At 48.2% G+C, this 26578-nt stretch overlaps 1 protein-coding gene across 3 annotated transcripts in view; it reads right to left on the bottom strand.

The window, feature by feature from the left end:
• Positions 1-23678, bottom strand: part of LOC137314017 (NACHT, LRR and PYD domains-containing protein 3-like) — a 32730-nt gene extending 9052 nt beyond the window's left edge. Inside the window, exons 1-7 of one of the 3 annotated variants that reach the window (XM_067979706.1) lie at positions 23546-23678; positions 23287-23453; positions 7002-7168; positions 4588-4683; positions 2468-2634; positions 1983-2154; positions 1812-1877 (exon numbers count right to left, since the gene is read on the bottom strand). In XM_067979706.1, the coding sequence (XP_067835807.1) occupies positions 1812-1877; positions 1983-2154; positions 2468-2634; positions 4588-4651 (469 nt within the window). In that variant the 5' untranslated portion in view covers positions 4652-4683; positions 7002-7168; positions 23287-23453; positions 23546-23678. Of the gene's footprint in view, positions 1-1811; positions 1878-1982; positions 2155-2467; positions 2635-4587; positions 4684-7001; positions 7169-9759; positions 10154-10725; positions 10943-23286; positions 23454-23545 lie in introns of those variants that run through there. The other 2 variants (XM_067979707.1, XM_067979704.1) reach the window with 2 other exon arrangements.
• Between the last annotated feature and the right edge of the window lie 2900 nt (positions 23679-26578).

Below are 26578 nucleotides of genomic sequence, written 5' to 3'. Positions count from 1 at the left end.
GGAACGGACCTCGGACAGGTTATCTGGGAATTGTGGGCACTGGGAGAGGGACAGAATGTAAATGGACAGAAGTTCCACTGTTATTGGAACGGACCTCGGGCAGGTTATCTGGGATATTTTGGGCACTGGGAGAGGGACAGACTGTGAATGGACAGAAGTTTCAATGTTATTGTAACGGACCTCGGGCAGGTTATCTGGGATATTGTGGGCACTGGGAGAGGGACAAACTGTGAATGAACAGAAGTTTCAATGTTATTTTATCAGACCTATACTTCTTTAGTCACCTGATCACAGGTAAATATTACTGACATTCTGAAGGTACAGGGGGGATTAAGAAAGACAATTTAAGGTATTAGGAGTTTAGGTTGAGGGAATGGTGAGAGGGTTTGATGTATCTTGTTTGTGTAAGAGACTTCGGTATTGAATCATTTCAACGTAATTCACAACTTTAATGCAGGAAAAAGGATCACACTCACGAAAATAATTAGAGACGGAGAAAATTTAAAGTCAGAAATAAGAAGAGAAATCAGGGTAATTTTCTCACTGAAGGGTCAGAGAGCGGGGGACACAGTTACCAGGGAAACACACTGAAGGGGCAGTGTAAGTGGGGTTAAAAGACAATTGAACGTGTTTCTGTGGATACACTGAGAGGAGGAGTAGGTGGGGCCATCTCTCTAAAAGAGGCAGGCTTATTTGGGCCAAATGGCCTTTTCCTGTCTCTAATCATTCTCCCGTTATATTGTGTTTCAGAAATTGTGAACAATATTTCAGCAGCTTTGCACCTATATTTAATGTGTTTTTATAACAGTCCTTTCATAGAATTAGAATTAGAACTACTGCCCACATCACTCAGTGTAATGTTAGAGCAGAAAACATTCACAGTTCATATCAACTGTTCTCCCAATAATTATACTCTGTTGTTTCATTTTGGTCTGAATTTCCTACAATGCAGGATTGGGAAATTACAAATCTGTTTCCATCAGTCATTCCATTGGGTCTAAAAAGACCCTGAGTTAAATGACTATTCTTTGAGTGGAATAAGTTCTCTCTTTCACTGCCATCAGTCATTCCATTGGGTCCAAAAAGACCCTGAGTTAAAGGACTATTCTTTGAGTGGAATAAATTCTCTCTTTCACTGTCATTAGTCATTCCATTGGGTCTAAAAAGACCCTGAGATAAAGGACTATTCTTTGAGTAGAATAAGTTCACTCTTTCACTGCCATTAGGAAGCCAGCCCAGAACTTCCGAATTACCCTGAATATTGTCTTTCCCTCACATTACTCCACGGATTAATGATCTATTGTGTTAACATCTGAACATCTTCTCAGATCAGATCGAACACCGACGTCACATTCTGTGCTGTGTAATGAAAATATTTTAATATTTTGCATTTCTCCACCTCTTTCCCTACCGTTGATGGTGGGCCAGATTTCTAGAGTAGTCGGTCAACCTTAAAGTCTGGCTTAAGGCACTGCTCATTAATTCTGAGCCCAGAGCTTCTATGTGCCTCATAGGAGTTGTGTGTGGGGATTCACGGTGTATCAGGATCCCACCAGGTGTGCATGGGTATTCACAGTGTATCAGGATCCTGCCAGGTGTGTGGGGATTTAACAAGTGCTGGCGATCATCAGCTGGATTAAGTGAAATAATGCAACCTCCGCATATTCCTAACGAGGTTTCATTTCTGTTCCCTCCACCCTTTGAATTTCTGATTCCCAGATTCTGACAATCTCTAAACAAAAGTCTACAGTCAAACATTCTGATTCTCAGAAGTGAAATAAATAGTTTGAAATCTCCATTTCATCACTTACCTTTCAGGTGACTGGGTATTTCAGTTAAACCTCGTCCGATGTTCATATAATCAAATGGATCAGGACCTGTTTAAATCAATGAGCTTTCATGAAATCTGATCTGTGTAATATTAAAGTAAATTCTGCAGTTTTTCAATCTGAAATTGAATTCAGTGTGTGATTTTACCGTACCAAGTTCCTGCATCTCTTTCAGTATTTTGTCCAACTTTGGTACCGCATGGTGCATGTTCACAAAGGATTCCCACATCACCCTTCGGGCCCGAGAGCCTTTCTCCATCACCAGATTTAGGAGAAGTTTGGAACTGTCCGCCCTGTTTCCCTTCTCCACGAGATCAACGACTTTCTGTAAAGAACAATAATTAATATATTGGTCTCTCCTTTTCCCAGTCCCACTGAAACTGTTTCCTTTTTTTCAGTCCACAGAAAAGTTATACCCGAAGCGTCCCTCTATCCTTTGTGCAAGCACTGACCGATCCACTGGGTATTTTCCTCTCATCGTATCATTGTTTCAGATTCACTGTATTTTCAGTTTGATCCATTTATTTCCTGTTTGGCCTGTTTCTGTTCTGTAACATTGTTTGATTCTAAGATCTCATATCCTGTTAGTTCCCTGCTGTTTAAATAATCCAAACTCATTCTGTTTCCAGCCCACTTACCCGATGTTCCTGTCCACTGAAATGCCACTCGTATGTTAACAACGAGCTGACTCCGTCCACCCCTTCTTCAATCGCCTGTTCTAGTCTGTCCCGGTAGAATTTCGTCAACTGGAACAGATGATAGTCGTCGCACTTTGTCAGGAACTCAGTGATTGCAGTGTTCGGATCTGTCAGCAAAAATGGAGAAAACTAAACACATTATCGACTTTCTATCCAGGCGGTTACATTTCCTCTTATAACAAACGGCTAAAGCCTCCTGTGAGCCACATTATCAAACACCTTCTGAAAACCCAGAGACACCGCATGTGATACATTCCATCGACCTATATAGTCACCTCTCAACAAAGCTGCATCAGATTTGTCAAATACGGCTTGTCTGCAGCGAATCATTTCCAGCCTCCCCTGATCATCCCCTGCATCTCGAAACGTTCACGAATTCGATCTGGAATTACAGATTCTAGGAGTTTGCCCACTACTGACGGAGACTAATTGGTCTCCAGTTACCCGTTGACCCTCTCTCCCTATTTTAGCAGAGACATTACTTGGGCTCCTTCAGTCCACCTGGATATTTTTGATAACAAGCGAGGATTGAGAAATTGGGGTCAGAATCCCTCCTATCGCCTCTTTGACTTCCTTTAACAGCCTCGGGTGTGTTATCTCTGGGCCCAGTGATTTATACACCTCGGCGATGTTTCTCAGATCCAAATCCTTCTCTTTCCCTCTCTGTTCTCCTTTTGGAATATCCTTGAAACCTACCTCTTTGACCAAGCTTTCCGTCACCAGTTCTAATATCTCCTTATTTGACTCTGTGTCAAATTTTGTTTGATAATCGCTCCTGTGAGGCCCCTTGGGTAGATTTACTATATTAAAGGCGCTATATAAATGCAAGTTGTTATTGTTCTAGCTCTGTCATAGAAGCTTTATTAATACTGGCGACCAGAGGTATTTTTCTTTCTCCTCAAAATGTGATAACCAAGAACGTTTTGCTCTGAGTCCTGTGAAAACTCAGGCCCTGTCTTGCAGATACTAGATCACATCTCTCATGATTCTGATTTTCCAAATGTGTTTGGAGTGATTTGTATATTTAGAGATAAAATTCAACCATAACTCCGATTTTTTGGAATGTTGACCCGTTTCCGTTTATTGTGTTTTTTTAATACCAAGTGACTTTATCTCTCAATACTTCAAAACCACCTTCCTTTTTACCTGCCAATAACTTTTCATTATTTCATAAATCTTCTGTTCCTGCTCCAACAGTTTTATGAATTCCGTTCTCTCATCTCAGACCCGGATATTTCCCACCCTCCAGATTATCAGCTGAAACCATCCCGCTGCTCCATTCACCCAGTCTGTAAAACCATTGTTGTTCGATTCAGACCGTGACCGTCCCTTCCCTTCTCCCTGAACTCACCCTCGTGCCCCGAGACCGTGAACCCTTCCCTCCTGCTCCATTCACCCAGTCTGTAAAACCAATGGTGGTCGGTTCATATCGTGTCCGCCCCTTCCCTTCTCCCTAAACTCACTCTATTCGCCAAGACCGTGAACCCTTCCCTCCTGCTCCATTCACCCAGTCTGTAAAACCATTGTTGGTCAGTTCATATCGTGTCCGTCACTTCCCTTCTCCCTAAACTCACTCTATTCGCCAAGACCGTGAACTCTTCCCTCCTGCTCCATTCACCCAGTCTGTAAAACCATTGTTCTTGATCGGTTCAGATCGGGACCTGCTCAGGGCTGCAGAAGAGCCTGTCTATTCCCTGACTATGGAATATCCCATCACTATCACTCTCCTATTCCTGTGTCCCACCTGCCTCTCACCCCCGCCCCACTCGGGGTGTCCCCCTGCTCCCTGGCCTCACACTGTTACTCAGGAAGACCATCCTCTGAGTCACTGTCTCTGTCCACCTTACAGTCCCCGCCATCAGGTATCAATTGGACAGTTCCAGTACTCAGGAGATCCCTACACCTGTGACTGCACTATGCCTCTAGATGGTCACTCACTTCCCTCTATCTACACGGTATCTGTACTGTTACATCTTCCTGTGTGAACTGCAGGTTCTTGCTCCTGATCTGGACCCTTTGTCAGGACGGAAATTGTATTGTGAAGAATTTTCTGAACCTACCTGTGTACATTCTCATTCTTGTTGAAGATGTTGGAACTTCTCCCCTGTTTGAACCTTCAGCCATGGTGGTGACAGACGTTCCCAGATTCTGATGCCCTGTAATAAATATAATATAAATAGGAGGGTTAGACGGAAATATTAAAATAAGCAGGAGAGCATTGCCTTGTTAAACATGATTCCAAGTCTCTCCTCCCCCATCAGCACAACAGCTGTTCGCTCTGGGATCGAGCATTTCCCGAGTGTTATGATCAACGCTCCACATCAGGTGTGACATGGACAGCTGCCCAGTGAAGTCCAGTGAGTCCCGCTGATCTCCACAACCCAGTTCCAGACGGGAACCCATCGGCAGAGACTCTGAACTGGGAACGTCCCTTGGTAAGATTTACTCACACAGTACAGGCCAGAACCAGCCTTATTCCTGAGGCAGTGAATATTCTGGAGGGAAATCTGGAGCGGGGTGATCATTGATGGATTAAATGACCCTTCACTCGGTTTAACACAGTCTGAGGCAATTGTGTTATTTTTATTCACAAATTGTGTTGAATATTTTTGATTTGTTGAGTTTCGTCATTAAATTCAGATACTTTATGAATATGATATCTATCCTCATACACAATATATAGCTGGGTGGGATTCCTCTGGTGCCTTTGGGCAGTGAAAGTGTCCGTGTGTTCATGGAGAGGTGTCCTGGTTGGTGTTTCTACTGGAATATATTTACCACATCCCCATGGTGTCAGCACCTGACAATCACTGTAGGAGGTGAGGAGATTTACCACTGTTCTAATATTAACACTAATGAGCACTGTGTGAGGTGAGGAGATTTACCACTGTTCTAATATTAACACTAATGAAAACTGTAGGAAGTCAGGAGATTTACCACTGTTCTAACATTAACACTAATAAGCACTGTAGGAGGTGAGGAGATTTACCACTGTTCTAATATTAACACTAATGTGCACTGTAGGAGGTGAGGAGATTTACCACTGTTCTAATATTAACACTAATAAGCACTGTTGGAGGTGAGGAGATTTACCACTGTTCTAATATTAACACTAATGTGCACTGTAGGAGGTCAGGAGATTTACCACTGTTCTAATATTAACACTAATAAGCACTGTTGGAGGTGAGGAGATTTACCACTGTTCTGATATTAACACTAATGAGCACTGTAGGAGGTGAGGAGATTTACCACTGTTCTGATATTAACACTAATGAACACTGTTGGAGGTGAGGAGATTTACCACTGTTCTGATATTAACACTAATGAGCACCGTATGAGGTGAGGAGATTTACCACTGTTCTAATATTAACACTAATGTATAATGTTATGAATCGTGTAACTTTAAACATTCAGGTGATGCACAATATTTATTTAGAGAATGTCGTTCTGGGTTTTACAGTCTCAATGTTCAAGTGGTGGATTTGATTGTTTTTATATAATCACGTTTGTGACTGGCAGTTGTATGTGTGTCTCACGAATGTGCTCCCAATCAAACTATCAGTCCCAGTGCCATTTCCTTTCCCCACTGTGGAAATGTAAAAATGATTAAATCTCGGATCAGTAATTTCTCCAAACTATATTTGAAGTTATTCTCCGGCATTAATTTATAACCAAGTTTGAGACTTTGTAAAATTGAATTCCTGCTGTTTCACTCACACTGACACTAGTATAATAAACACACAACAGCAACAACTTGCATCACCACAGAGCCTTTAACATCGAAAAAACATCCCAAGGCGCTTCACAGATGCCGAATCAGACAGAAAATGGCCAAAATTTTGGTCAAAGAAGTGAGTTTTAGGATGGTCTTTATTGTGACACCACACACAAAATAATCAAATGGAAGAAATTTTACAAATCTTTATTAAAATTTAAGATCTACATATCATTTTATCACCAAATTATATCGAAATGGTAATCATTTAATTCAACTGTAATTTTGAAATTCAGAAATAGATTTACTGATGGGAAATAACATTAAGTAAAACCCAGTAGGATGATTGATTTTGATAGTTGAATCTGAAATATATTTGAATTCGGTAACACTGTCTGGTACTACCTTAACACACAGCTTAATATCGATATTATGAGGGCTATCAAGGTGGGTTCATTCCGATTTGATGCTGGGGGCGGGGAGACACTGTATATCTGCTGGGCTCTGCCTCAGACTGGAGCCACTTCTTCGATCAAACCCCTTCACTCAAAAACAGACACAAGATTCATCAGTGACTGTGTGTTTTGAGATAGAAACTGATCTTACTTCACATTTAATTGCACTGCCTCATGCTGGATAATTGTACTCGGTGATCAGACTCTCCCAGTCTCATTCTCACCATTTCGCCCCTTAACTTGTAACCATTGTGGACCGTCAACAGGACCAGTGTTTATCTGAGTAAGTGGGACTGTCTCTTACCTTTCTCCCCAGTCGATCGATGGAAGCTCTTTGAATCGGAAGGATTCTCTCTGGTTGCTGCTCTCACAATCCTGTGCTGATTCACCTGCTGTTGTTCCTCAGTCTACAATCCCTGTTTACTTCCAGCTGTGGGCTTTTCTCAATCACTCCGTCATTCACCGGGAGATCTAATAATGGCAGGGCAGAAAATGAGACCAATACTGACGGTGTGAAGGAGAATCTAATCTACACTTTCCCTCTAATGTTGAATTAAAATAAAAGTAATTGAAACTTAAACAATTGAACAACAAATATTTGATTGAATAAACACAATGTTTGAGGAGCTCTGTTCTCACATTCCATGTCTCTTTCCCACCCCGATCACAATATGTGATCGTTTCATTCTCCAGCCCGAGTTAGAGGCAATTCCTTCTCCATGTCCCGCCCCTGGTTTTAGGATCACATTTGCTATTTGTGAATCAGTGACCATTCCTTTATATTTTCTGGCTGAACTCCATCGAGGGGCCAGACTCCTAGTTTCCAAGTGTATTTTAGTGGCATCATCGACAAACAGGGAGAGTTGATGGGACAATATCCTCAGGGATATGGTTCTACCCACAGAAGGCAGCTGTACTGCCCCAACACCGTGACTGGGAAGTGTGACTATTGCAGTGAGTTCACTTCACTGAATATTTACAAAACATAACATAACATGGGACTGATTTATCACAGAAAGAAGAGATTTCCCCTACTGTGAGTGTTATTGTTTGGACACTGCGATGAGTATAAGTCCTAGTAACAACTGTGGACCGGGTTTCTAACCGTTTTGAATTGACAGTTCCTGACTCAGAGGCTGGATGTGTCTCCAGTTAGCTGCAAATTCCAAAGTTCTGGCACGTGGGGGTGGGGAAGGAACGTTTGTAACTACAAGTGAGACATTTTAATAACAATATTTAACTGTCAAATAGGTATTAACTGTAATAACAACACCTCAGTGTGGGAATGTGGTGGGAACTTTGACCATATTTAAGAGAACAAGAGAAAATAGAAGCTCTCAGCAATTAACTTGTTTCTATTTTGCTATAAATGGTCATTGATATACAGAACTGGACGATAGATTACAACTCATTCTCATGCCTGTAATAAAATATCTCTGATTAGATAAAATCACGATCAGTAACGAAATGATTTGAAGTAGAATGTGTGAACAAATATGGCCCATTCTTAGTTTGAGGATAAATCAAATCACTATCCCCAAAAATATCAATAGTTGAATGCGTAATTGGAATTGAAAGATTTATTGGGGCCACTGTCCAAACACAATGGATATGATCGAAGGACTCACACTTTAAGGAGGGCACGGTGTCCCCAATGATGACATTGTACCGTGTCTGATACAACGGGGCGGGGAGGGCACTTTGTCACCACAGGATGGCATTGCACCTTGTCTCGAACAAGGGGGCGGGGAGGGCACTTTGTCACCACAGGATGGCAGTGTACCGTGTATGGCACAATGGGGCGGGGAGGGCACCGTGTCACCACAGGATGGCAGTTTACCGTTCCTTACACAATGGGCGGGGCAGGCACTCTCGGGTACCGACCCCAAAAGATGGCAATGTACCATTTGAGATATGGAGGAGGCGTGGGTATATCAGTCAGTGATTCTTTGTGTGTTTGATAGAGAGAGATAGGGGAAGTGAACTCGTGTCTATTTCAGTGAGTGAATCTTAATGTTTGTGTGTACATGAGAGAGAGGGAGAGTGAAACAGATTTTATCAGTGAGCAACTGAGGATTGTATGAGTATGAGAGAGAGACAATGGATGCCTCTGTCTAACTGTGAGACTCTGAATGTGTGTTTATGTGATGGAGCCAGATACATTGTGCATCAGTGAACAACTGAGTGGGTGTGTGTGTGTGTGAGAGAGACAGAGAGAGAGAGAGAGAGAGAGAGAGAGGATGTGTCTGTATATCTGAGTGACTCTGAGCAGGTGTGTGTATACGTGACGGAGGGAGACACACTGTGTATCAATGTGGGACTGACTGAGTGTTTGTGTATGTGAGAGGCAGAGAGAGAGAGAGAGAGAGAAAATGGCTCTCTATATCTGAGTGAGTTTGTGTGTGTGAGAGGGAGACAGAGGATGCCTCTGTATATTAGCGAGTGACTTAGTGTCTGTGTGTATTTTCTGTTGGGGGAGAAGCGGCAGGATGATGAAATCTAACCTTTAACCATCAACCACTTCTAAAATCGTACACGGACTGGTATTTAACAAGTTAAATTGCCAGAAGACACATGTCCATATCAAAGGTTCAATCAGATACAGCAAGGGCAGACCACATGCAAAGTGCAAAAGCGTCTTGTTCTTATAGATTAAAAGGTTGAGGAAGTGAGTTAACACAAACGGAAACCGTTCGTCTCTGTCTCTGCAAGTTTCAGCATGTTGCTGTTACTTTCTGTCACTCAGAGGCAGACATTTTGAGACCCACTCAGTTCCCCCTTCAGTTTAATGTTTACCAAAAGGTTTATTCAATTCCACTGTGTTTTGATTAAAGTCGCTCTGGGTTTCAATTCGACCCTATCATCCAACTGAGAATAATGGGGTCACCCGTATTTGGTGTTGATTGATTCTCTGCATTAGGTTTTATCTTTAATTCTGATCACCACCTGGTTTCCACCCAGAACCGTGTGTGTGACGAGAGAAAGAGGAGAGATCTGCACTAAATGCAGACATGTGTTTCCTTCGATATAATCCCCCACTCTCATCATTCTCAGTCACTCACCCAATTCGTCCATTGAAAAGACTGAAGCGACATGTGATCTGGTCCGCACGGGCCCTGTCGCCAGTCAGGACTTGGTACTCGGGGATCAGGCTGAACTCCCCGCCTTGCTCTCCCTGTCCCCAGTGAAGATTCTGGTACTCGTAGATTCGGCTAATCTCTCCGCCTTGCTCTCACTGTCCCCAGTCAGGACTCTGGTACTCGGGGATTCGGCTGATCTCTCCGCCTTGCTCTCCCTGTCCCCAGTCAGGACTCTGGTACTCGGGGATTCGGCTGATCTCCCCGCCTTGCTCTCCCCTGGACACAATCTGAGTGGAGCCCTCCAGGAAGTGTCAGCGCACATCAACCTCGCTGTCAGCTCTTCCGCTAAATGTTACTGACATATAAAAATCATGTGGGACAGAACCCGAAACCTCGCGTTGCCTTTACTCTTCCTACCAGCTGTTTCACGTGGGTTTGATGCGAGTTAAGTTTCGTATTTAGAGCTCAAATGACGTAAATGCTTCGATTTACAATCCCCCCATTGATTTGAAGCAGACAGCACAGAAGGAGGCCATTTGGCCCCTGCTGTCCGTGCTGGCTCTTTGAAAGTGGTATCCATTTAATCCCACCCCCCTGCACTTTCCCAATAGTCCTGCAAACTTTCTCCTTTACAAGTGATTAACCAATTCCATTTTGAAAGTTACTAAACAAATTTGTTCACCGCGAGCGACTGGACAGTCGGAGCATCAGTTATAGACAGAGTCATTGGGGTAGATTTTAAACACGAATCTGCTTCCACAGCCCTATCAGGCATTCGGTTCCAGATCAGAACAACTCGCTGCGTAAAGAAAATTCCACTCATCTCCAACCTGGCTTTTTTCCCAATTCTCATCAATCTGCGTCCTCTGGTAACCGACCCTCCTGCCAGTGGAAAGAGTTTCTCCCGATCTACCCGATCAAAACTCCACTATTAAATCTCCCCTTTACCTGCTCTAAGACGAACAAACCGAGCTTTGAAGTCCCTCGGGCCAGACGCAGAAAATTGCAGGATATTCGCTGGAAGTTAATGTCATTTAAGTCAATGCAAGCAGCTCAGGAATGTGGGAAATCTGAACAGTCAGCATTTTATATTAAAACAGGAAACAAGTTGGACTGTTCAAAGTAAGGGGCTCTCTGTCATGCTCCCTCTCCCACCCATCACTGATTAAAGTAAGGGGCTCTCTCATTCTACCTCAACCCCTCCCCCACCCATCACTGATTAAAGTAAGGGGCCATCTCTCATTCTCCCTCCCCCCCTCCCCCAACCCATCACTGATTAAAGTAAGGGGCCATCTCTCATTCTCCCTCTCCCACCCATCACTGATTAAAGTAAGGGGCTCTCTCTCATTCTCCCTCTCCCCCTCCCCCGCCCATCACTGATTAAAGGAAGGGGTTCTCTCTCATTCTCCCTCTCCCCCTCCCCCGCCCATCACTGATTAAAGTAAGGGGCTCTCTCTCATACTCCCTCTCCCCCTCCTCCGCCCATCGCTGATTAAAGTAAGGGGCGCTCTCTCTCATTATCCCGCTCCCCCATCCCCCCGCCCATCACTGATTAAAGTAAGGGGCTCTCTCTCATTCTCCCTCTCCCCCTCCCCCGCCCATCACTGATTAAAGGAAGGGGCTCTCTCTCATTCTCCCTCTCCCCCTCCCCCGCCCATCACTGATTAAAGGAAGGGGTTCTCTCTCATTCTCCCTCTCCCCCTCCCCCGCCCATCACTGATTAAAGTAAGGGGCTCTCTCTCATACTCCCTCTCCCCGTCCTCCGCCCATCGCTGATTAAAGTCAGGGGCGCTCTCTCTCATTCTCCCTCTCCCCCATCCCCCCGCCCATCACTGATTAAAGTAAGGGGCTCTCACTCATTCTCCCTCTCCCCCTCCCTCGCCCATAAATGATTAAAGTATGGGCTCTCTCTCATTCACCCTCTCCCCCGCCCATCACTGATTAAAGGAAGGGGCTCTCTCTCATTCTCCCTCTCCCCCGCCCATAACTCATTATAGTAAGGGGCTCTCTCTCATTCTCCCTCTCCCCCTCCCCCGCCCATCGCTGAAAAAAGTCAGGGGCTCTCTCTCATTCTCCCTCCCACCCTCCGCCGCCCATCGCTGATGAAAGTAAGGGGCTCTCTCTCATTCTCCCTCTCCCCCTCACCCTCCCCCGCCCATAACTGATTATAGTAAGGGGCTCTCTCTCATTCTCCCTCTCCCCCTCCCCCGCCCATCGCTGATTAAAGTAAGGGGCTCTCTCTCATTCGCCCTCCCCCATCCCATCATTGATTAAAGTAACGGGCTCCCTCTCATTCTCCCTCCCCCAACCCATCACTGATTAAAGTAAGGGGCTCTCTCTCATTCTCCCTCCCCCCCTCCCCCGCCCGTCACTGATGACAGTAAGGGGCCATCTCTCATTCTCCCTCCCCCCCCATCCCCCCGCCCATCACTGATTAAAGTAAGGGGCTCTCTCTCATTCTCCCTCCCCCCCTCCCCCGTCCGTCACTGATGACAGTAAGGGGCCATCTCTCATTCTCCCTCCCCCCCCATCCCCCCGCCCATCACTGATTAAAGTAAGGGGCTCTCTCTCATTCTCCCTCTCCCCCTCCCGCGCCCATCACTGATTAAAGTAAGGGGCTCTCCCTCATTCGCCCTCCCCCGCCCATCACCGATTAAAGTAAGGGGCTCTCTCTCATTCTCCCCCCTCCCCCGCCCATCACTGATTACAGTAAGGAGCTCTCTCTCATTCTCCCCCCTCCTCCGCCCATCACTGATTACAGTAAGGGGCCATCTCTCATTCTCCCTCCCCCCCCCCCACATTACTGTTTAAAGTAAGGGGCTCTCTCTCATTCTCCCTCTCCCCCTCCCATCACTGATTAAAGTAAGGGGCTCTCACTCATTCTCCCTCCCCCGCCCATCACTGATTAAAGTAAGGTGCTCTCTCTCATTCTCCCCCCTCCCCCCGGCCATCACAGATTAAAGTAAGGGGCTCTCTCTCATTCTCCCTCCCCCCCCCCCCACATTACTGATTAAAGTAAGGGGCTCTCTCTCATACTCCCTCTCCCCGTCCTCCGCCCATCGCTGATTAAAGTCAGGGGCGCTCTCTCTCATTCTCCCTCTCCCCCATCCCCCCGCCCATCACTGATTAAAGTAAGGGGCTCTCTCTCTCATTCTCCCTCTCCCCCTCCCATCACTGATTAAAGTAAGGGGCTCTCACTCATTCTCCCTCCCCCCCCCTCCCCCGCCCGTCACTGATTACAGTAAGGAGCCATCTCTCATTCTCCCTCCCCCCCCGACATCACTGATTAAATTAAGGGGCTCTCTCTCATTCTCCCTCCCCCCCATCCCCCCGCCCATCACTGATTAAATTAAGGGGCCATCTCTCATTCTCCCTCCCCCCTCCCCCACCTCACTGATGAAATTAAGGGGCTCTCTCTCCTTCTCCCTCTCCGCCTCCCCCGCCCATCACTGATTAAATTAAGGGGCTCTCTCTCATTCTCCCTCTCCCCCATCCCCCCTCTCCCCCATCCACCCGCCCATCACTGATTAAAGTAAGGGGCCAACTCTCATTCTCCCCCCCCCCACACGACATCACTGATTAAAGTAAGGGGCTCTCTCTCATTCTCCCTCCCCGCCTCCCCCCACCCATCACTGATTAAAGTAAGGGGCTCTCTCTCATTCTCCCTCTCCCCCTCCCATCACTGATTAAAGTAAGGGGCTCTCTCTCATTCTCCCTCCCCGCCTCCCCCCACCCATCACTGATTAAAGTAAGGGGCTCTCTCTCATTCTCCCTCCCCGCCTCCCCCCACCCATCACTGATTAAAGTAAGGGGCTCTCTCTCATTCTCCCTCCCCGCCTCCCCCCACCCATCACTGATTAAAGTAAGGGGCTCTCTCTCATTCTCCCTCCCCCCCTCCCCCGCGCGTCACTGATTACAGTAAGGGGCCATCTCTCATTCTCCCTCCCCCCCCCCCCACATCACTGATTAAATTAAGGAGCTCTCTCTCATTCTCCCTCCCCCCCATCCCCCCGCCCATCACTGATTAAAGTAAGGGGCCATCTCTCATTCTCCCTGCCCACCCCACATCACTGATTAAATTAAGGGGCTCTCTCTCATTCTCCCTCCCCCCCATCCCCCCGCCCATCACTGATTAAATTAAGGGGCTCTCTCTCATTCTCCCTCCCCCCATCACTGATTAAAGTAAGGGGCTCTCTCTCATTCTCCCTCCCCCCATCACTGATTAAAGTAAGGGGCTCTCTCTCATTCTCCCCCCCTCCCCCGCCCATCACTGATTACAGTAAGGAGCTCTCTCTCATTCTCCCCCCCTCCCCCGCCCATCACTGATTACAGTAAGGAGCTCTCTCTCATTCTCCCCCCTCCCCCGCCCATCACAGATTACAGTAACGAGCTCTCTCTCATTCTCGCTCTCCCCCATCCCCCCGCCCAACACTGATTAAAGTAAGGTGCTCTCTCTCATTCTCCCCCCTCCCCCACATTACAGATTAAAGTAAGGGGCCATCTCTCATTCTCCCTCCCCCCCCCCACATTACTGATTAAAGTAAGGGGCTCTCTCTCATTCTCCCTCCCCCCCTCCCCCCCTCCCCCGCCCATCACTGATTACAGTAAGGAGCTCTCTCATTCTCCCTCTCCCCCATCCCCCCGCCCGTCACTGATTAAAGTAAGGGGCCATCTCTCATTCTGCCATCTCCCCCGCCCATCACTGATTGCAGTAAGGGGCTCTCTCTCATTCTCCCTCTCCCCCATCCCCCCGCCCATCACTGATTAAAGTAAGGGGCCATCTCTCATTCTCCCTCCCCCCCCACATTACTGATTAAAGTAAGGGTCTCTCTCTCATTCTCCCTCTCTCCCTCCCATCACTGATTAAAGTAAGGGGCTCTCACTCATTCTCCCTCCCCCGCCCATCACTGATTAAAGTAAGGGGCTCTCTCTCATTCTCCCTCTCCGCCTCCCCCGCCCATCACTGATTAAATTAAGGGGCTCTCTCTCATTCTCCCTCCCCCCCCCGACATCACTGATTAAAGTAAGGGGCTCTCTCTCATTCTCCCTCCCCGCCTCCCCCCACACATCACTGATTAAAGTAAAGGGGCTCTCTCTCATTCTCCCTCCCCGCCTCCCCCCACCCATCACTGATTAAAGTAAGGGGCTCTCTCTCATTCTCCCTCTCCCTCTCCCCCTCCCCTGCCCATCACGGATTAAAGTAAGGGGCTCTCTCTCATTCTCCCTCTCCGCCTCCCCCGCCCATCGCTGATTAAAGTAAGGGCCTCTCTCTCATTCTCCCCCCTCCCCCGCCCATCACTGATTAAAGTAAGGGGCTCTCTCTCATTCTTCCTCTCCCCCTCCCCCTCCCCCGTCCATCACTGATTAAAGTCAGGGGCTCTCTCTCATTCTCCCTCTCCCCCATCCCCCCGCCCATCACTGATTAAAGTATGGGGCTCTCTCTCATCCTCCAACTCCCCCCATAGATTTTGTACCCATTGGATCAAACCCGATTGACAAGTCCGTTTCCCTGTCCTCTCCAACCGTCTCCTCCCCCGGGGCCCACCCGGAGCGGGATATGCGCACTGCGTACTCGGGACAAATGAACGCCTCCCCCACAGACACCGCCCTCTCTCACTTGATTGACCGACCGCAGAAAGGGTCACGTGTCCCCAGATTTTTAAACCCTTTTGGCTGTTTCACCGACTCAGCACGGGCCCTGATGCAGCGCGCTTGCGTGATGTCAGCAATCCGGCGGGGTCGCGACCTGATGGATGGAAGAGTCCAGGGGACTGGAGACGATCAACCGGTCCCCATCCACCGCCATCCTCTCCATCCACCGCCATCCTCCCCCTGGAGACGATCAACCGGTCCCCATCCACCGCCATCATCTCAATCCAACGCCATCCTCCCCCTGGAGAGGATCAACCGGTCCCCATCCACCGCCATCATCTCAATCCATCGCCAACTCCCCCCAGAGAGGATCAACCGGTCCCCATCCACCGCCATCATCTCAATCCACCGCCATCCTCCCCCGGAGAAGATCAACCGGTCCCCATCCACCGCCATCATCTCAATCCACCGCCATCCTCACCCTGGAGAGGATCAACCGGTCCCCATCCACCGCCATCATCTCAATCCACCGCCATCCTACCCCTGGAGAAGATCAACCGGTCCCCATCCACCGCCATCATCTCAATCCACCGCCATCCTCCCCCTGGAGAGGATCAACCGGTCCCCATCCCCCGCCATCATCTCAATCCACCGCCATCCTACCCCTGGAGAAGATCAACCGGTCCCCATCCACCGCCATCATCTCAATCCACCGCCATCCTACCCCTGGAGAAGATCAACCGGTCCCCATCCACCGCCATCATCTCAATCCACCGCCATCCTCCCCCTGGAGAGGATCAACCGGTCCCCATCCATCGCCATCATCTCAATCCACCGCCATCCTCTCCCTGGAGAGGATCAACCGGTCCCCTTCCACCGCCATCCTCCCGCTGGAGAGGATCAACCGGTCCCCATCCACCTCCATCCTCCCCCTGGAGAGGATCAACCGGTCCCCATCCATCGCCATCATCTCAATCCACCGCCATCCTCCCCCGGATATTAGTGTGAATCAGACGGTTAATCAGACTCATCCATTCCTTTCTCACCTCCAGTCTCCACTATTCCAATACTCTCCTGGCCGGCCTCCCATCTTCCACCCTCCATAAACATCTGAAACTCTACTGCCCGTATCTGAACTCACACCAACTCCCATTCACACTTCACCCCCTGTGCTCACTGATCTACATTGGCTCAAGTCCGGGAACGCCTCCATTTAAAAATTCTTATCCTGGTTTTCAAATCCCGACATGACCCTCGCCCCTCTCCCTCTCTCTGCAACCTCTTCCAGCCCTCCAACCTTCCGAGATCTCTGCACTCCTCCAATTCTGGCCTCTTGCCGATCCCCCGATTTCCATCACTCTACCATTGGCGGCCGTGCCTTCACCTGCCTGGACTCCAAGCTCTGGAATTCCCTCCCTAAACCTCTCCACCTCTCTCTCTCTCCTCCTTTAAGACGCTCCTTAAAACCTACCTCATTGACCGAGCTCTGACCGGAGCTCTGTACAGCTGTAACATAACTTCCTCCACTTTATATTCCATCCCTTGAGATAAAGGCCAACACTCCATTAGCCTTTTAGATAACTTCTTGTACCTGCCCACTGGGATTTAGAGATGTGTGTACTTGGAGCCGTAAATTTCTGTGCTCATCCACAGTTCCCACACTCTTCCCATTCAGGAAATATTCCGATTTGTCTTTTTCTGATCAAAGTGGATGACGTCACACTTGCCCACATTAAACACCATCTCCCACAGTTTTCCTCACTCACTCACTCTGTCTGTGTCCCTGGTTTCCAGTTTCCCCAATAGGGTCAGATTCTGTTTTCAGTACAAAGTAACAGGTAATCAAATCTACCCTTTTATTCGGTATATCGAGGTGATATGGAGTTGAGGTACAGATCAGCTACGATATAATAGAGTGGCGGAACAGGCTCGAGGGGCTGGATGGACCCTCCTGTTCCCATGTAACGGGCTCGAGGGGCTGGACGGCCTCGAGGGGCTGGACGGCCTCCTCCTGTTCCCGTGCAACGGGCTCGAGGGGCTGGACGGCCTCCTCCTGTTCCCGTGTAACGGGCTCGAGGGGCTGAACGGCCTCCTCCTGTTCCTGTGTAACAGGCTCGAGGGGCTGGACGGCCTCCTCCTGTTCCTGTGTAACAGGCTCGAGGGGATGAACGGCCTCCTCCTGTTCCCGTGCAACGGGCTCGAGGGGCTAGATGGCCTCCTCCTGTTCCTGTGCACTGTTTATTGGGTGGGGTGTGAAATAAACGGGTAATGACACAGTGTCACACACTTTGCGGAAGGCAATGAACCGTGTGAGAGAGACAGTGAGAGAGGATGCCTCTGTATATCAGTGAGTGTGTGAGAGAGAGGATGCCTCTGTATATCAGTGAGTGTGTGAGAGAGAGGATGCCTCTGTATATCAGTGAGTGTGTGAGAGAGAGGATGCCCCTGTATGTCAGTGAGTGTGTGAGAGAGATGGGATGCCCCTGTATATCAGTGAGTGTGTGTGAGAGAGAGGATGCCCCTGTGTTTCAGTGAGTGTGAGAGAGAGAGGATGCCCCTGTCTATCAGTGAGTGTGTGTGAGAGAGAGAGGATGCCCCTGTATATCAGTGAGTTACTCTGAATGAGTGTGAGAGAGAGACGCTGTCTCTGTGTTTCAGTGAGTGACACTGAGTGAGTGTGTGTGAGAGAGAGGATGCCCCTGTATATCAGTGAGTGATTCTGAGTGAGTGAGAGAGAGAGAGCATGCCCCTGTATATCAGTGAGTGATTCTGAGTGAGTGAATGTGAGAGAGGATTCCTCTGTTTTTCAGTGAATGACTCTGAATGAGTGTGAGAGAGAGAGGATGCCTCTGTATATCAGTGAGTGAGTGTGAGTGTGAGAGGATGCCCCTGTATATCAGTGAGTGTGTGTGTGAGCGAGGATGCCCCTGTATATCGCTGAGTGAGTGTGTGAGCGAGGATGCCCCTGTATATCAGTGAGTAACTCTGAGTGAGTGAGTGAGAGAGAGAGAGGATGCATCTGTATATCAGTGAGTGTGAGTGAGAGAGGATGCCTCTGTTTTTCAGTGAGTGACTCTGAGTGAGTGTGTGTGTGAGAGAGAGGATGCTCCTATATATCAGTGAGTGTGTGTGAGAGAGAGAGGATGCCCCTGTATATCAGTGAGTGTGTGTGTGAGAGAGAAGATGCCCCTGTATATCAGTGAGTGACTTTGAGTGTGTGTGTGTGTGTGTGTGTGTGTGTGTGAGATGATGTCTCTGTACATCAGTGAGTGACTCTGAGTGAGTGTGAGAGAGAGAGGATGCCTCTGTATATCAGTGAGTGACTCTGAGTGAGAGTGAGTGTGTGAGAGAGAGGATGCCTCTGTATATCAGTGAGTGACTCTGAGTATCCGTGTGTATTTTGTGTTGGGGAAAAGCGGCATCATGATGAAACCCGACCTTTAACTATCAACAACTTGGAAAATCCTACACAGACTGGGATTGAACAAGTTAAATTGCCAGAAGACACGTGTCCATATCACAGGTTGGATCAGACTCAGCAAGTGGTGTCTCCGTGCAAAGTGCAGAAAGCTCTTCCTCATATCAACCCAAAGTTTGAGGAAGTGAGTTCCCACAAACGGAAACCGTTCGCTTCTGTCTCTGCAAGTTTCAGCATTTTGCTGTTACTTTGTGTCACTCAGGGGCAGACATTTTGAGACCCACTCAGTTCCCCCTTCAGTTTGATTTTTTTACCAGAAGGTTTATTCAATCCCAGTGTTTTTTGATTAAAGTAGCACTGGGTTTCAATTCGACCCTAACATCCATCTGAGAATAATGGGGTCACCCGCATTTGGTGTTGATTAATTCTCTGCATTAGGTTTTATCTTTAATTCTCATCACCATCTGGTTTCCACCCAGAATCTCATTTCCGTTCCAAGAGCTTGCTGACAACTTACAGCCGCCAAGTGGAAAAAAGTGCTTTGAACTTTGTGTCTCTGCACTTATACTTGTTTTGCATAGAACATATTATAACCCCGCCATTTCTCAACAACGGTATTACTTATGATGATCACTTTGTAATATGAAAGTTACATGACACGCCAGACTTGTACATTAATCTAAAGGGCCTGTCGCTCACTGATGTTTTGAAATCACATATTAAAACACAGTCCTCTATTTACAACTGCTAAGTAAAATTAAATATATTTATTAATCGATAAACGGATGGTTAGATAAAACCTTTTAAGATTAATATGCGTCGATAATCTGTATCTGTCTTCACAGCAGAAGACAGAAAAAACATACTGGAAATAGTGGGGAACAAAGGGGCAAATGAGAGTGAGGAACTTTAAACAATTAATATCAGAAGAGAAAAAGAACTTGAGAAACTCATGGGACTGAAGCTGATAAATCCCCTGGATCTGATGGCCCACATCCGAGGGTTCTAAAAGAGGTGGCTGCAGAGAGAGTGGATGCATTGGTTATGATCTTCCAAAATGCCCTCGATTCTTGAGCGGGCCCAGCGGATTGGAAGGTAGCAAATGTAACCCCGCTATTCAAGAAAGGAGGGAGAGAAAAAACAGGGAACGACAGGCCAGTTAGCCTGACATCAGTCATCAGGAAAATGCTGGAATCCATTAAGGCAGTGGTAACAGGGCACTTAGAAAATCATAATATGATTAGGCAGAGTAAACATGGTTTTATGAAAGTAAATTTGTTAAACACGATTTTCCTAAGAGTTCTTTGAAGATGTAACTAGCAGGGTCGAGAAAGGGGAATCAGTGGATGTAGAATACTTGGATTTCCAAAAGTCATTCGATAAGGTGTCACATAAAAGGTTATTACATAAGTTAAGGTGGTTGGGGGTAATATATTGGCATGGATAGAGGGTTGGTTAATGGACAGAAAACAGAGAGTAGGGATAAATGGGCCAATTTCAGGTTGGCAGGCTGTAACTAGTGGGGTGCTGCAGGGATCGGTGCTTGGGCCTCAGCTATTAACAATCTATGTTAGTGTAATGTGGATCGACTGGAGAAGCTGGGGTTGTTCTCCTTGGAACAGAGACGGTTTAGAGGAGATCTGATAGAGGTATTCAAAATCATGAAGGGAACATACAGAGTGGATAGAGAGAATCTGTTTCCATTGGTGGAAGGATCAAGAGTCAGAGGACAAAGATTTAAGATGATTGGCAAAAGAACCAAAAGCGACATGAGGAAAAACATTTTTTTTATACAGTGAGTGGTTATGATCTGGAATGCACTGCCCGAGGGGGTGGTGGAAGCAGATTCAATCATGGCCTTCAAAAGGGAATTGGATAAACGCTTGAAGGGAAAAAAATGTCGGCCTACGGGGATAGGGCGGGGGAGTGGGACTAGCTGGATTGCTCTTGCATAGAGCCGGCGCAGAGTCGACAGGCCGAATGGCCTCCTTCTGTGTTGTAACCATTCTATGATTTTATGAATTAGATGAAGGGACCGAGTGTAATGTCTCCAAGTTTGCTGATGATACAAAGGTAGGTGGGAAAGTAAGCTGTGAAGAGGACACAAAGAGTCTGTGGGGAATTATGAGGTGATTCACTTTGGTCGGAAGATTAGAAAAACTGAATATTTTTTAAATGATGAGAAAATATTGAATGTTGGTGTTCAGAGAGATTTGGGCATCCTCATTTAATGGTCTGAATATATCGATCGGAGTTTACACTGAATGTTTCATGGTCTGAATATATAGATCGGAGTTTACACTGTATGTTTCATGGTCTGAATATATCGATAGGAGTTTACACTGAATGTTTCATGGTCTGAATATATCGATAGGAGATAACACTGAATGTTTCATGGTCTGAATATATCGATAGGAGTTTACACTGAATGTTTCATGGTCTGAATATATAGATAGGAGTTTACACTGAATGTTTCATGGTCTGAATATATCGATAGGAGTTTACACTGAATGTTTCACGGTCTGGATATATAGATAGGAGTTCACACTGAATGTTTCATGGTCTTTCGGATATAATTTGGAACCAACGCCTCTTGTACTGAGATCTGACAGATTGTTACCCTGGCAATACAGGAAATCACTCAACGAAAATAACTGAAATGGAAATAACAAAAACCACCATCGTGTTGAGAGTTTAGTTCAGATGAAGATTAACCCTGAACATTCAGACACTTTTTCGAACCATGAAGCTGCGATTACAATAACGGATTTTTTACACCACAAGAGCTGATACTGGGGATTTAGTAAATTCACCATCAGTTTGAGCTCTGCAGAACATTAAGCAGCACCGCATCCACAGAAGGACATCGATAAAATAGTCACATTATTAAAAACAGACCGCGTCTGCTCTGAAAATCTGAACGTCTTAAACCACCTAAATCTGTAACTGTTAGCAGTGACCATTTAAATTACTGCCACAACACTGAATTCGATGGCGAAACATCTGGTCGTCACATTCTTTGTACATCTGGAATAGTACAAAACTTGTATAAACCACATTTCTGCAAACTCCAGTTAGTGTTTAAAGGGCTGAAAGACGGTGTTTATATTTTCTGCTAAAAGCAGGTTCCCATAACAAGAATATAAGAAATCGCAGCAGGAGTAGGCCATACGGCCCCTCGAGCCTGCTCCACCATTCAGTAAAGTCATGGCTGATCTTCAATCTCATCTCCACTTTCCCGCCCGATTCCCATTTCCCTTGATTCCCCTCGAGTCCAAAAATCTATCGAACTCAGCCTTGAATATATTCAATGACTCAGCATCCACAGCCCTCTGGGCTAGTGAATTCCAAAGATTCACAACCCTCTGAGTGAAGAAATTCCTCCTCATTTCAGTCCTAAATGGCCGATCCCATATCCTGAGACTGCACTCCCTCGTTCCAGATTCTCCGGCCAGGGGAAGCAGCCTCTCGGCATCTACCCTGTCAAGCCCCCTCAGAATCATATGTTTCAATGAGATCACCTCTCATTCTTCTAAACTCCAGAGAGTATTGGCCCATTCGACTCAATCTCGCCTCATAGGACAGCCCTGTCATCCCAGGAATCAATCTAATGAAACTTTATTGCACCCCAGCTAAGGCAAGCATATTCTTCCTTAGATAAGGAGACCAAAACTGTACACAGTACTCCAGGTGTGGTCTCACCAAAGCCTTGTACAATTGCAGCAAGGCTTTCTTATTCTTGTACTCCAACGCTCTTGCAATAATCAGGTGATTGTGTTGAAAGAGCATGGAAATGAATCTGGATTTTATGGGGAAAAAGATCGCTCTCAGTTTAATAAAAGGAACCCTCGGCCGAGGCCGGGAGCTGGATTATGTGATCACCTAGAACATTATTCTGATACAAAACACAACATAATCAATTGGAAGAAATTTTACAAATCAATATTAGAATCCGATTTACGTATCATTTTTTCACCAGTTTATATTTAAATTATAATTTAATCCAACTACAATTGTGAAATCCAGAAATAGATTTACTGATGGGAAATAACATTAAGTAAAACCCAGTATCCAGTTCAGAATTGTAAGATGATTGATTTTGATGGATATGAAATATATTTGAATTCGGTAACACTGTCTGGTAAAATATTAACATACAACATATCGATATTATGGGGGCTATAAAGGTGGGTTGTTTCCGAGTTGGTGCTGGGGGCTGGGAGACACTGTATATCTGCTGGGCTCTGCCTCAGACTGGAGTCACCTCTTAGATCAAACCCCTTTGCTCTAAAACACACACAAGATCCATTTGTGCCTGTGTGTTTTGAGATAGAAACTGATCTTACTTCACATTTCATTGCACGGCCTCATGCTGGATAATTGTACTCGGTGATCAGATTCTCCCAGTCTCATTCTCACCATTTCCCCCATTACCTTGTAACCTTTGTGGACTGTCGACAGGACCAGTGTTTATCTGAGGAAATGGGACTTTCTCTTACCTTTCTCCTCAGTCGATCTATGGAAGCTTTTCGAATCGGAAGGATTCTCTCTGGTTGCTGCTCTCACAATCCTGTGCTGATTCACCTGCTGTTGTTCCTCAGTCTACAATCCCAGTTTACTTCCAGCTGTGGGCTTTTCTCAATCACTCCATCATTCACCGGGAGATCTAATGATGGCAGGGCAGAAAATGAGACCAATACTGACGGTGTGAAGGAGAATCTAATCAACACTTTTCCTCTATTATTAAAATTAACACACTGTTTGAGGAACTCTGTTCCCACATTCCATGTCTCTTCACCACCCCGACCACAACATGTGATCGTTTCATTCTCCAGCCCCAGTTTGAGGCAATTCCTTCTCGATGTCCCGCCTCTGGTTTTAGGATCACATTTGCCCCTGGATCCTGAGCCCCCCCACTCCGAGCGGCCCCCAGTCCCGCACACACCCCGCACGGTCTGATTCTGATCCCCCTCCCTCCCTCTCCCTGTCCCAGACACTCCCCGCACGTTCTGATTCTGATCCCCCTCCCTCCCTCTCCCAGTCCCAGACACTCCCCGCACGGTCTGATCCTGATCCCCCTGACTCCCTCCTCCAGTCCCGGACACTCCCCGCACGGTCTGATCCTGAGCCCCCTCCCTCCCTCCCCCAGTCCCAGACACTCCCCGCACGGTCTGATCCTGATCCCCCTCCCTCCCTCCCCCAGTCCCAGACACTCCCCGCACGGTCTGATCCTGATCCCCCTCCCTCCCTCTCCCAGTCCCAGACACTACCCGCACGTTCTGATCCTGATCCCCCTCCCTGCCTCTCCCAGTCCCAGACACTCCCCGCACGGTCTGATCCTGATCCCCCTCCCTCCCTCCTCCAGTCCCAGACACTACCCGCATGGTCTGATCCTGATTCCCCTCCCTCCCTCCCCCAGTCACAGACACTCCCCGCACGGTCTTATCCTGATCTCCCTCCCTCACTCCCCCAGTCCCAGACACTCCCCGCACGGTCTGATCCTGATCCCCCGCCCTCCCTCCCCCAGTTCCAGACACACCCCGCACGGTCTGATCCTGATCCCCCTCCCTCCCTCCCCCAGTCACAAACACTCCCTGCACGGTCAGTTCCTGATCCCCCTCCCTCCCTCCTCCAGTCCCAGATACTCCCCGCACGGTCGGATCCTGATCCCCCGCCCTCCCTCCCCCCCTGCTAGACATTCCCCGCACGGTCTGATCCTGATCCCCCTCCCTCCCTCCCCCAGTCCCAGACACTCCCCGCACGGTCTGATCCTGATCCGCCGCCCACCCTCCCCCAATCCCAGACACTCCCCGCACGGTCTGATCCTGATCCCCCTCCCTCCCTCCCTCAGTCCCAGACACACCCCGCACGATCTGATCCTGATCCCACTCCCTCCCTCTCCCAGTCGCAGACACTCCACGCACGGTCTGATCCTGATCCCCCTCCCTCCCTCTCCCAGTCCCAGACACTCCACGCACGGTCTGATCCTGATCCCCCTCCCTCCCTCTCCCAGTCCCAGACACTCCCCGCACGGTCTGATCCTGATCCCCCTCCCTCCCTCTCCCAGTCCCAGACACTCCCCGCACGGTCTGATCCTGATCCCCCTCCCTCCCTCCCTCAGTCCCAGACACACCCCGCACGATCTGATCCTGATCCCCCTCCCTCCCCCAGTCCCAGACACTCCCCGCACGGTCTGATCCTGATCCCCCTCCCTCCCTCCCCCAGTCCCAGACACACCCCGCACGATCTGATCCTGATCCCACTCCCTCCCTCTCCCAGTCCCAGACACTCCCCGCACGGTCTGATCCTGATCCCCCTCCCTCCCTCTCCCAGTCCCAGACACTCCCCGCACGGTCTGATCCTGATCCTCCTCCCTCCCTCTCACAGTCCCAGACACTCCCCGCACGGTGTGATCCTGATCCCCCTCCCTCCCTCCCTCCCCCAGTCCAAGACACTCCCCGCACGGTCTGATCCTAATCCACCTCCCTCCCTCCCCCTGTCCCAGACACTCCCCGCACGGTCAGATCCTGATCCCCCTCCCTCCATCCCCCAGTCCCAGACACTCCCCGCACGGTCAGATCCTGATCCCCCTCCCTCCCTCCCCCAGTCCCAGACAATCCCCGCACGTTCTGATCCTGATCCCCCTCCCTCGCTCCATCCCCGAGTCCCAGACACTCCCGCACGGTCTGATCCTGAACCTCTCCCTCCCTCGCCCAGTCCCAGACACTCCCCTCGCGGACTGATCCTGATCACCCTCCCTCACTCCATCCCACAGTCCCAGACACTCCGCGCACGGTCTGATCCTGAACCCCCTCCCTCCCCCAGTCCCAGACACTCCCTGCACGGTCTTGTCCTGATCCCCCTCCCTCCCTCCCTCCCTCCCCCAGTCCCAGACACTCCCCGCATGGTCTGATCCTGATCCTCCTCCCTCCTTCCCACAGTCCCGGACACTCCCCGCATGGTCTGGATGCGTGAATGAGAGAGGATGCTTCTGTATATCAGTGAGTGACTCGGGATGAATGTGAGAGGATGCCTCTGTATATCAGTGAGTGACTCTGAGTGAGTATATGAGCGAGGATGCCTTTGTATATCTGAGTGACTCTGAGTGTGCGTGAGAGAGCGAGTATGCCCCTTTATATCAATGAGTATGAGCGAGGATGGCCCTTATTATCAGTGAGTGTGAGCGAGGATGCCCCTGTACATCGGTGAGTGTGAGCGAGGATGCACCTGTATATCGGTGAATGTGAGCGAGGATGCCCCTCTTTATCGGTGAGTGTGAGCGAGGATGCCACTGTATATCAGTGAGTGTGAGCGAGGATGCCCCTGTATATCGGTGAGTGTGATGAGGATGTCCCTGTATATCGGTGAGTGTGAGCGAGGATGCCCCTTTACACCAATACACCATCGGTTTGCTCTGGGATTGAACATTTCTCATTGTGATGATCAACCCTCCCCATCAGGTGGGACACTGACAGCTGCCCAGTGAAACCCAGTCAGTCCTTGTTCCCCATTAGAAATTCTCCCCTTTCTCACCCTCACCGACCCACACTTGTCTTCACTAATCTTGTTCTATTTCCATCCTTGGAGAATCTTTTCCAGTCCGCTTTTATCTTCCTTCCACCTTTACTCTCATACACTATTTTTCCTCTCAATCAATCTCTTGGTCCTTTTTTGCTGATCTCAAAAACTTCAGGTCACCACCAGTGCTCCCATTTTTCCGGACGAGCAGGTGCTGATTGTGGTTCTGTTATTGCCATTTACAGCTCCTCTAGACGCAACTTTTGTTTCTTT

This window comes from Heptranchias perlo, unplaced genomic scaffold (assembly GCF_035084215.1).
Source record: "Heptranchias perlo isolate sHepPer1 unplaced genomic scaffold, sHepPer1.hap1 HAP1_SCAFFOLD_50, whole genome shotgun sequence".
Classification (NCBI taxonomy): Eukaryota; Metazoa; Chordata; class Chondrichthyes; order Hexanchiformes; family Hexanchidae; genus Heptranchias; species Heptranchias perlo.
Note: the sequence above shows the minus strand (reverse complement) of the source record. Positions and strands in the feature narration are given on the sequence as shown.